Source organism: Chrysemys picta, chromosome 8 (assembly GCF_011386835.1).
Source record: "Chrysemys picta bellii isolate R12L10 chromosome 8, ASM1138683v2, whole genome shotgun sequence".
NCBI classification, from domain to species: Eukaryota; Metazoa; Chordata; order Testudines; family Emydidae; genus Chrysemys; species Chrysemys picta.
Window position 1 is genome coordinate 90624647 of NC_088798.1, and position 12556 is coordinate 90637202.

The window sequence follows — 12556 nt, forward strand, 5'->3', positions numbered from 1 at the left end:
AATGGCTGGTATGTGGAGCCCTTCTTTTCTTGGTCACTTGTATAAATCTGACCCAGGTGAGTAGGGAACTAAAGTAATTTCCATCTGATGGCTCTTTTATATATGAAATGAATTGTTGGGCTTAGTCCAGTTCCCAGTGGCCAGGTGTGCACACAATACAAAAACCCATAACACAATTGGCCAGTACCCTTGCTGGCAGTCTCAGCAGAGAAGCCCAAAATTGATGGAGCATGGAAACTACGCTCCTACCTTTCCCCTAAAAAGATACTTTAGCTCAGGGGGGCAAACTTTTTGGGTCGAGGGCCACATCTGGGTGGGGAAATTGTATGCAGGGCCGGGGCAGAGGGTTGGGGTGCAGGAGGAAGTGCGGGGTGTGGGAGGGGGTAAGGTGTGCAGGAAGGGGCTCAGGGCAAGGGATTGGGGCAGAGGAGGGGTGCGGAGTGTATGAGGGGGTTCAGGGAAGGGAAGGGGGTTGGGGTGCAGGAGGGGGCTCAGGGCAGGGGTTGGGGTGCACAGGGGGTACAGGGTGCAGCAGGGAGCTCAGGGCAGGAGGTTGGGGTGCAGGAGGGGTGTGGGGTGTATGAGGGGGCTCAGAGCAGGGAGTTGGGGGGCAGGGTGCAGGGGGAGAGGGGGGCTCTGTGTGTGCTGCCCTTGCCGTACCTCCAGGTATCTCCCTCGAAGCTCCCATTGGCCGTGGTTCCCCATTCCCAGCCAATGGGAGCTATGGGGGGCGGTGCCTGGAGGCAAGGGCAACGCACGCGGAGTTCTCTGTCCCCCCACCCGGGAGCCGCTTCTGAGAGTGGCTCCGGGCCTGTGGTGCCATGGGGGGGCAATACCGTGGGCCGAATCCAAAGCCCTGAGGGGACGGATCCAGCCCTCGGGTCGTGGTTTGCCCACCCCTGCTTTAGCTCAACGCTGAGCTACTTGTGCTGTGTCTGGTTTTGGGATAAAAAGGCCTCATGTGCCATCAGGCTGGTACACTTCACCAGCACTCAGTGTTTGAGGGGTTTGTTTGTTTTTATAGACCAGGCAGCTGGATGGCCTATAAAATGTGCCTTGTTATCTTGTCTTATTATGCACAGGACAGAGAAATGGACTATCAACAGAGCTCCAGAGACAACTTCCTTTCTATGGAGGACTGCAAAGATATTGAAAATCTAGAGTCTTTTACAGACATCCTGGATAATGAAGCTGCTTTCACCTCAAACTGGGAGCAGTGGGACACATATTGTGAAGACTTAACTAAGTACACCAAACTAACCAGCTGTGACATCTGGGGAACAAAAGAAGTGGATTACCTGGGCCTTGATGATTTCTCAAGCCCATACCAAGATGAAGAGGTGATAAGTAAAACTCCAACTCTGGCCCAGCTTAACAGTGAGGACTCTCAACCTGTGTCAGATTCACTTTATTACTCGGATTCACTCTTCAGTGTAAAACAAAACCCTTTAACTTCTCTGTTACCGGGGAAAAAAATCACAAGTAGAGCAGCAGCCCCTGTGTGTTCCTCAAAGAACATTCAGGCTGAGGCACCTTTGTCAGACTGTGTTCAAAAGGCAAGCAAGCCCACTTCAAGCACACAAATCATGAAGACCAATGTGTACAATAATGAGAAGGTGAACAGTCACGTTGAATGTAAAGACTATGTTAAAAAGGCAAAAGTAAAGATCAGTCCATTACCACAAAGCAGACCAGTGTTGAGCCAGGCACATGCAGATGCAGCAAAGGAGAACACCTGCTATTGTGGAGCTGTAGCAAAGAGACAAGAGAGGAAAGGGATAGATTCCCTTCAGAGTCATAATACTCCTATTTTGCCTTTTAAAGAGACTCAGGAGCTGCTCCTCAGCCCACCCCAGGAACCTCCAGGGCTAGTTGTGGGGGAGAGCAGCCTTTCTGCCAGCACATCTGTCTCCGATCCTTCACAGAAGAAAGAAGAGCACAATTATTCTCTCTTTGTCACAGACAGTTTGGGTGAGCAGCCAACCAAAGGAGACCCTGAAGAGGATGAGGAAGATGAGGAAGATATTGAAGATGAGGACCATGATGAGGGGTTTGGCAGTGAGCATGAACTGTCTGAAAATGATGATGAGGAAGAAGATTATGAGGAAGACAAAGATGATGACATCAGTGATACTTTCTCTGAACCAGGTTTGTTGAATTTTGTGGTATTAGGAGGTGGGCAACTCTTTCTGCCAAGCAAGTATTGGGGAAAATATGCTTTGGAATGATTTATAGATATAGATAGTAACACTTTACCCTTACATAGGACCTTCCATCCAAGGATTTCAAATGCAAACATGAAACCTCACAGCACCCCATTAGGTAGGTATTCTGCCCGTTTCACAGAGAAGGTCAAGGTCACAAAGAGTCAGTAGTAAAATCAGGAAGAGAATGTAGAATTCTTGACTCCCAGCTTAGTAGACACTACTGCATGTATCTATCCATCCCTTTCCTAGGCTGGGATGTATTGAGTCAATTGCTTGATAGTGGGATACACAGAGCCTTACAGCTCTGCAATAGGTTGTTTCTTTTAGTGTATCAAGAGAATTTTTATCCCCTGACAATTGCCTGGGTAGCCAATGTGAAATCAGTTGATAGTCTGTCTAGATCAGGGATCTCAAACACAAATCACCACGAGGGCCACATGAGGACTAGTATAATGGCCCGAGGGCCGCATCAGTGAAACCTTTTAATACAATGATACAAAAATATAGTAAAAAATGAAGAGTAATATAGTATGCTATTAAAAGTCAATGTATTAACTTTTTAAAAACTGTAATACAAAGCGGGGTTTTAATAAAATATAAACACCTGTAACTATTCCTTATGTGGTTGGGGGGGAGGGGAGCTTGGCTGCTGGTGGAGTCGGCGCCTATGGCGGGCCGCAGGAAATAACTCTGTGGCCCACGGGCCGCATGTTTGAGACCCCTGGTTTAGATCCTACTGGACAATTGTCCATAATACACAGATCAATCCTATAATTGTCCCTAATTGGCCTCCTGTTGGCAGTCTCAGAGAGCAAGCATTCAATGGGACTGTGGAGACAGAACTCTTCTCTCATCTGCAAGTAGAAAACAGAGAACTAATCCTCATCTGGAAGGTGACAATGCAGTAACTATTACAGTAAAGATTAAATATAAGCAAATAGGCCTATAGCTAAGGGGCCTAGTTTTATTAGTGGGTATACACATTTTACACAACTTTCTAGCATAGAATAGCCATTAACAGCTTTTACAAACACTTGACAATATATAACTTTGGGGAGGAAACTCAAAAGGCAGTTAAAAAATTCCACTTTAGATCAGCAATCTCAGTCAAGCATGTTTGTAAGGAAGAAGTCATGAGTAGACCTTGTATAAAACAATGTATTGGGTATTCAGTATGCTCTATATTACTTCTACATGTACATTACAAGTCTTTATTAACATCCTCTAAGCTTTCCCTCTTCATTGCTTCTGTAGGGAATCCTCTCAACTTATTCTTTTTCTGAAGCTTTGAGTGGCTTCTGTTACGTTTTTGTGTGGTATGACTTGATTGCCGTACTGCAGGGTTCGGCAACCTTTCAGAAGTGGTGTGCCGAGTCTTCATTTATTCACTCTAATTGAAGGTTTTGCGTGCCAGTCATACATTTTAACGTTTTTAGAAGGTCTCTTTCTATAAGACTATAATATATAACTAAACTATTGTTGTATGTAAAGTAAATAAGGTTTTTAAAATGTTTAAGAAGCTTCATTTAAAATTAAATTAAAATGCAGAGCCCACCAGACCGGTGGCCAGGACCCGGGCCGTGTGAGTGCCACTGAAAATCAGCTCGCATGCCGCCTTTGGCACCCGTGCCATATGTTGCCTACCCCTGCCGTACTGTATAATTCCTGGCCCACTATGCCACATTATTACGTTCCCATGTTTAATAATATGTAATCTTGAAAAGGAATTTTTTTTAACTGCTGGAATTTCAGTTAGTGGCATTGCATTAATTGCTCTTTTGAAAGTTTTTTCTGACCAGCAATCCCTTCCACCTTCTATTAAATACTACTGCTCCTACGTGCAGCGTAACTAAGAAACAAAAAAGCCTCTTGGCCTATAAAAGCTCACTGGAGCTTCAAGTAAATAATGAAGGTCATTTATTCCAAGTGTGGAACTAAAAGATTAAATCACCATATAGTCTAATTATACCGTACCAGGGTTTTTGTTGCTTCTTTATTTTTCTAATCCAGCATGGAGCTTTGGCTACGCCAAAGTGTATCCCAGCCTAAATACACCTAGATGGGAAGGAGGAAGTGATGTAATAAGCATAGAGCAGGAAGACTTCATTCTGTTATACTGAAACTAAAGGTAGAGAGTTAAATTTGACACAGAGATGCATTTCACTGAAAGGACAAAGAGCCTACTGTTTTTATTGACTCCTATCATGTATATTTTCTACTTTGATTCACCTTTCCCTCCCCCTCCGCCCTGTATTTCTGTGGGTTTATGAAGCACTGACTCATCTGAAACAATGATAAACTAATAATCTGCATGCTCCTTCATTATCCATAGTTTAAAGGATATCCTAAAAGTGGATGGCCAATCTCTATTGAGCAACAACTGTTTTGAGGTCTTATCCTCCTCACCCAGTCATTGCGGAGGCACATCTTATGTGCACTGCATCTGCAGCTGAAAAGAGGGATAATCTAGTAAATAAATGAAAATTACACTTTGGGCAGGGGTTGGTGACTCAGTCTATTTAACTACAGTCTCCCTTTGTCAGGCCAGCACTGAGTTGCCTTTCTGACATGGAGACAGGAGTGTAGCTAATGTATGGTAAGAGCATTAGGAGCCCAAACTTCAGCAAAGGTCAACTGACATTGCATGGGATTCCAGGTGGGTTGTCTAGGTTCTCTCTCACACTAGCTAATAGAGGACGAGCTGTTTTAAAAACAGAATTCCTCTCTGCCTTTTCCATTATACAGTAATAAAACTAGGGCACTAGTTCCTAAATTGATATATGTACCATTTCTGGGCATTCTAGGCTCTACTTTCCTATAATACTAAGAATTGATGGAGCACCACTCCCTCCTTCCAACCTAGGAGTATTTAGGCTGGGATACACTTTGGCGTAGCCAAAGCTCCATGCTGGATTCGAATATTCAGTAGAATAAGAGGCACTAGCTGGTTCATCTGAGGTCTAGCTGGTAAATTGCTTAGAAAGACTGGGAACTGCTGATTTAGCAAGATGTCATTTAACTTTAAATCATGATATAAATCAGCAAGCAAGAAACATTTACTCTTGGTCTGCATTTTACTCAGTTACTTTTCTAAAGAAAGGTTGATACTTAATAGTTGCAGATCACCATTTTTAATGGTTCCTTACCAGTGAAATATAGCCATTACACTAAATTTAATAAATCCTTTGGACAGCCAGGAGCATAACTATACATATATGTTAAGTTATACAATTGCTTAAATAAATACATTTGTTCAGTGTCTTAATTATTACATTTTGTTATGTTAGAAAACGATGAATGACACATTTATTATTTACTAGATTAATATTTTATTAATGATTTGTGTCCAGCTGCATTTGGATGGAAATAGGAATTCAACTAAAATGCCCCCAAACTGCACAATATTTTTATTAGTTTAAAAAAAACTACCTAAAATGTGCTGGGTACATAAGAAAGATTTATGAAAACATGTTTTGATATTTCAAACTGATTTATTAAATAAATAAAGTCTTATCTGTAGCTAGTGAATTGAACTGATTTTCTTATCACTGTGTTCTTCAAGATTTTAGAACTAGTAGATCTCATTCAACTCCCACTCAGTTTCTTGACTTTTAATGAATTAGTCATTGAACTGACATAGTTGAACAAACTGAAATTAAAAAATATTCTCACTGAACCTGCAGAAGCTACTACTGGTATCAAATGCTGGGTTAGCACTTCAAATTTAATTTTAAATAAGTTTATTTTTAAAGTATGGTTAAAATACTTTTTTTTTTTTAAATCATCTATTTTTATTCACCCTGCAAAGTTTCTCAAGCTCCAAAATGTTCTTGCCAGAAAACCAGGTCCAGAAGGATTTCTACAGACTTGTATACTTCTTTTTCAAATCCCTGAACCCTAATAATACTGGGTAGTTACAGGGTAACAAAATGGGGTAGGTCACAGAGTGCATTTTAAATCCTAAACAAGAGTGCGAGGGTCTTTCCTTATCCTTACCATGAATTGTATGTGATTTTTGGGATTAGGGTGACAGCTCATACACTGTTCAGGAAAAATTTACCAGACATGCATGTCTGGGTTTTTTGTTTGTGAACTTTGTTTTAGTTGTTTTTTACAATGCACAATTGATGGTTAAGAAATCATGTTCTCTGGCTTAGACACTGACTTTGTGTGACATTGGGTAAGTCACTTAACTTATCTGTATTTCAGTTTCTGTCTTTGTAAAATACTTTTCTACCTCAATATGGTGTTGCAAGGCTAAATCACTTAATATTTGCAAAGCTCTTTGAAACTCTGTGAGGCAGAGGTTTTCAAATGGTGGCGCGTGCCATCCTATGGGGAAATGGAGGACCGTTCGGGGGGTAAGTGGTGATGCCAGCCCCATGTGTCAGGGCTCGGGGAAGGAGCTCCACCTCCACTCCCTGACTCATCTCAGCAGGCCACCCTGTGGGTCAGTGTCAACATCTGCTGCAGCTGAGCGGAATTCCGCTCAAGGCAGCCTCCACGCCCAGTACTGGCTCCACCCCCACAGACCGTCTCACGTGCTTTTTCCCCACCCTGAAAACCTGGGATGGGAGGGGCAGGTATTGTGTCTATTTCTGTCTGGGTTGGGGGACACAACCAAAAATTGTAACTCAAAGGGGGGCTCAGCTCAAAAACTTTGAAAACCACTGATTTGAGGAAAGATGCTTCTCTTGATTATCGCAGGTAGCTTATTGGATGCAGACTCCCTTACTTTTGCACATAGGATGTAGCAAAGAATGCATTTGGTAGGGTTGATCATATTCTTAACTTTCAGTACCCATTTCTTTTACTAGACCAGCGGTTCTCAAACTTCAGCAACCTGAGGACCACCATTTTGATGTAAAATTTGTCACGGATCCCCAAGCCCTCCACTCAGCCCAGGCCACACCCCCACTCCACCCCTTCCCCCAAGGCCCCACCTCTGCCCCTCCTCTTCCCCATCTCTTTCCGCCTCCTCCCCCTCCCTCCCAACGCCTCCTGCACACCGCTGAACAGCTGTTCCATGGCATGCAGGAGGCACTGGGAGGGAGGGGGAGGAGTTGATCAGCGGGGCCGGCAGCCCCAGACATGACTCGCAGACCCCAGTTTGAGAAACCCTGTACTAGACTCTAATATGAGGGCACTTGGGTTGATAGCTGCCCCTCTGGAATGACTTGACTAGGCAAGGTCAAAATCAAACTAGATCATTTTCCCTTCTCTTCCCTTCCCTTCCCAGTGGCCCCAATACATCATCTTGTAAAGCAACTCTTGAAAAGAATGGGTCCAACTAATTGAAAACTAATAACCCATCTGTTTACAGAATGCCCTGAATGTCTAATATCTACCCAGCCATGTCATTATCTGGAGAATCTTTGTTTGGTAACTTTTCTGTTCTCCTTGTGTCTTGGGACACTGTTCTAAAGAGGAACGGCTCAGTAATCTAAACTTCAGATTTGAAATATCCTTGGAATCACAGTGTGAATTTTGTTATGTATTTTGATGGTCCTGTAAGCCATTTCAGTTTTGTTTTTGTACAGTATAAAGCTTTATTAATTTAGAATGCCCAAAGGTGCCCAAAGAGTCATAGGAGTTAACATGACCCAGTCACTTGTGTAAAAATTACAGTATTAAGCAAGATTCGGGGTTTGGTTTATAGCAATGTCAGCCTGCTTAGTACCATGACAAACACCCCATTAAAAATCCTTTTAACCTTTTGTTAAAGATACAGAGAAAGAAAGAAAAACAGTTAAAGCATTTCAAATGAAAGCCTGAATTAATACTTTATATTTTAAAACAAATATTATTAAACAGTAGGAAAAGCTGTACACAAAATACTTACCTTCAGAAATGGAAGCGATTCCATCATTGGTCTGTCAAGCAACGTCTTTCACCTGTTCATTCTTCCCTCCCTCCTGTCCTTGACTATCTGTTAGAATTAAAGTCAGGATCATCTTTAAGTTCTGTTAGGGTTAATTTGGTGACTATGACAGTCTTTCATTCCTCATCTGAGGGATTATCAGTGTTGGCTGATTCCACAACAGTGGGATTCATGAAGGGATTGAGAAGGCTTTTTCTTTAGATTAGAGAACCCACTCCTATGTGGGATTTAAATTTAGTACTTAAATGTCTTATGAAACACCCTTTCGAACCAGTGGCCACTTGTTATTCTCTTCTTTACATGTCCATGAAGGCTGCTTGTTGGTGGCCATCACTTCTGCCTGAAGAGTTGGGGAAATACGGACTTTAATTGTGGACCCTCCCTTTATAGTGTTTTTCAGGGACAAAATTTCATTACATTCGCATCTTTAGTTTCTTTCTCAGGTGTTGACTGAGTTTCACATCAACCAAGTCCTCCATCTCCAAGGTTTTTTTCCTCCAAAGCTACATCAGACCAGGGAGGATGCTGCCTTACCTGGAGGTCAGGAGAGTGTTAACCTTCTGTTTGGGCAGAACCAGATCATTTAGAGGGTATCCCAGGTGTTTGTCTCAATTGCTGACAGGCCCAAAGAGTCCATAATCTCCTCCCAGAGACTCTCAAGGTGGATTTCTGAGTAATGTTACTTCTTGTTATGAATTTGCCAATATACACCCTTCTCCTAGAGTGTGAGCCCATTCTGAAAGATCTCTTTCTACCTCGGTGGCGTTACTTAGAATCATAGAACAGTAGTGCTGGAAGGGACTTTGAGAAGTCATCAAGACCAGCCTCCTGTGCTGAGGCAGGACCAAGTAAACCTAGACCATCCTTGACAGGTATTTATCCAATCTGTTTTTTAAAACTTCCAATAATGGGGATTCCACAGCCTCCCTTGGAAGCCTATTCCAGAGCTTAAATGCCTTTATAGTTAGAACGTTTTTCCAAATATCTAACCTAAATCTCCCTTGCTGCAGATTAAGCCCATTACTACTTGTCCTACCTTCAGTGGACATGGAGAATGACTGATCACAATCCTCTTTATAACAGCCCTTAACATATTTGAAGACTAACAGCTCCCTCCTCCGCCACCTTTTCTTTTCTCAGGACTAAACATGCCCAGTTTTTTTAACCTTTTCTCATAGGTCAGGTTTTCTCAGCCTTTTATCTTTTTTGTTGCTCTCCTCTTGACTCTCTCCAATTGTCCACATATTTCCTAAAGCGTGATGCCCAGAATTGGACACCGTCCTCCAGCTGAGGCCTCACCAGTGCTGAGTAAAGTGGGACAGTTATCTCCCGTGTCTTACATACAACACTCCTGTTAATATACTCCATAACGATATTAGCCTTTTTCACAACTTTTTCACATTGCTTGATTTAGGGCAAGTGGCCTTAAACACATTCCCATTATTGAGATCTGCAAGGCTTGGACCTTGATACATACATTTTTCCAAGCATTATGCAATGCTTCATTCTTCTTGATCAGATGTTGCCCTTGGGATTGCAATCTTTTCTTCAGTGTTGGACTCTGCTCCAAGCTCCCTCCTCTAATGAGGATATTGCTCAGAAGTCACCTGAAATAGAATATCCATAGGGACACTAGTTGAAGAAGGCAAGGTCACTCACCTTGTGCAGGAACTGGAGTTCTTCGAGATGTGTGTCCCTATGGGTGCTCCACTATCCACTCTCCTCTTCCTCAGCTTCAGAGTTTCCGATATGGGACTATGTGGTGAAGAAAGAACTGGGAGTGGTTTGCCTGTGCAATCCTAAATAACTTCAGTGTGGGGCAGAAAGAAGTGTAGGGTGCATGCGTGGGTCAAATAGACATTGCTACCAAAAGTCTCTGACCAGAGTTACATGGGATGCGTGTGCTCTTGAAGTGGTCACTTGACGAACTCCAGTTCCTGCACAAGGTGAGTAACCTCTCCTTTTGAGGCAATAGGGTTTTGGCAGCAATGCTTTCACCGTGTTATAATACACTTAATGCCATTATAGTTGGCTTTAAGAGGGAACAAACTTATCAAATCATGGTGGGAGTTTACCAACCCAGGTATAAAATCTATATTCTTACATTTATTATGGCAACCAAGGTGGAAAAAACCCTGATATTTAATTCACATCATCCTGTCTTCTAAAAAGGAAAATATGCATTAATTAACAAATAGAATCCCAACGCTTGCCCTACTCTCTTGGTGCATGAAAAAATTGAAGTGAGATTCTCTATCTATGCAATAAAATCACTAACATCTTTACTTATTACATCACGTCATTCCATGTCCTGTTCCCAATTATCCATTTTTGTCTCTGCAATTCGTTTGTAAGTAACGCTCAATATTTTACTTTTCAAAAATTGTCCTATTTAAAATTGCGGTGAAGAACTAAGTGGATAGAGAATAAAAGATAACTAAAATAATCCAGTACCAGTGCTATAAAGTTGCAGAGTGAAAACTCTCTATTCTGTAACCTGGTGGTATAGGTATTAAAAACTGAGGTATAAAAACATGTTTTTAAGTAATATATTTCATACAAACTGCATCCTAATTTAACTCTAAAATATCTTTTCTTTGTAATTGGATTATTTATCTTTTCTCCTTTGTTATTAAAGAGGTGCAGACAAGGGATCAAACTGAATGGATCTTGGCTCTAGTTGTTTAGATGAGAGGTGGAGCTGGTGGCAGATAATGCTGAACAGAGGGCCTCCTATACTGGAACTTTTTCTCTTCCATTGGTCTGACGAAACTGGCTATCATGACCTTCAGGGCATGTTACAAGGGTGATCTTTTTTCCCCAAGCTTTAACGGTGTCAATCAGACAAAGTTTTGTTCTGGACTGATTCGATGGATTAGGATCTTGCTCTTTGTCCAACTTGCCCTTTAGGATGCTTTTTTGTTTTGTTTAAAATTCTACATTGCTGAATAGATTCATTTATGAAATGAGGGAGAACTGGAATGTTTTTGCTGAGAATTGAAGGACAAAGTGATGAGGGAGGTACGAGACGGCTATCCAACACTACAAGAATTGCAGAGATGGCAGCTCTCACATTGTGTGATAGGGAGATTGTGGAGAAGAGGATAGCTGGATCATCAGTGGTATAAGAGCAGAGAGAGGCTTTCCCCAATTCAGCAGTCATTGTCTTATCGCAGTTGCAGCTGCATCAATGGCTATACATCTATTGCTGGATTTATGGCAAATGCCGAAGTGGCATACAAGGTGAAAAACAAGGTTAATTAGATAGTGTGGAGCAAGTCCATTGAGGGCTTTAACTAAAAGTCTTCTCACTTGTAGTTTCTTGAATGCTGGGTTTGGTACCTGTAGACACATTAGAATATTTCCAATCTTGAGTTTATAAACTGACTAATGCAATTTATTCCTGTAGGATACGAAAATGATTCGGTGGAAGACTTAAAAGAAAGTGCTGCAGTATCTTGCCGAAAAAGAGGCAAACGAAGATACTTTTGGGAGTATAGTGAGCAGCTGACACCATCGCAACAAGAAAGAATGCTGAGGCCGTCGGAGTGGAGTCGAGATACGTTACCAAGTAACATGTATCAGAAGAATGGGCTCCATCACGGTAAGAGTAGTTCTCTAGTAACTAGTTAGCGTCTTTGATGTTGTCATCTTCACATACTGATGCTGTCTCTGACTTCATGTAAGGGAGCTCTTGTTTTGCTATATGAGAAGGAATCACTGAAACAGTATAACTTTTATTTAACTGTTTGGAATCTGTACTGCATCCAGGGAAGAGATAGTGCCAGTCAGACACCCAACAGACAGCCCCCAACCTGAAGCCAATACTCACCAGCAACCACACACCACGCAATAAAAACACTAACCCAGGAATCTATTCTTGCAACAAAGCCCGTTGCCAACTCTGCCCACATATCTATTCAGGGGACACTATCATAGGACCTAATCACATCAGCCACACTATCAGAGGCTCGTTCACCTGCACATCTACCAATGTGATATATGCCATCATGTGCCAGTAATGTCCCTCTGCCATGTACATTGGCCAAACCGGACAGTCTCTACGCAAAAGAATAAATGGACACAAATCAGACATCAAGAATTATAACATTCAAAAACCAGTCGGAGAACACTTCAGCCTCCCTGGTCACTCAATTACAGACCTAAAAGTCGCAGTTATTCAACAAAAAAACTTCAAAAGCAGACTCCAACGAGAAACTGCAGAACTAGAATTAATTTGCAAACTGGACACCATTAAATTTAGGCTTGAATAAAGACTGGGAGTGGATGAATCATTACACAAACTAAAAACTATTTCCCAATGCTAATTTTCCCCCTACTGTTACTCACACCTTCTTGTCAACTGTTTGAAATGGGCCATCCTGATTATCACTACAAAAGTTTTTTTTCTCCTGCTAATAGCCCACCTTAATCAATTAGTTTCATTAGAGTTGGTATGGCAACACCC

At 42.0% G+C, this 12556-nt stretch overlaps 1 protein-coding gene across 4 annotated transcripts in view; it reads left to right on the forward strand.

Annotated features, from left to right (window-relative positions):
• The window catches only part of CREBRF (CREB3 regulatory factor), a 36673-nt gene that overhangs the window by 18644 nt on the left and 5473 nt on the right, over positions 1-12556 (forward strand). For all 4 annotated transcript variants that reach the window (XM_042850836.2, XM_005298058.5, XM_005298059.5 and 1 more), the window contains 2 exons: positions 1083-2148; positions 11498-11692. In XM_042850836.2, the coding sequence (XP_042706770.2) occupies positions 1083-2148; positions 11498-11692 (1261 nt within the window). The remainder of the gene's footprint in view (positions 1-1082; positions 2149-11497; positions 11693-12556) is intronic.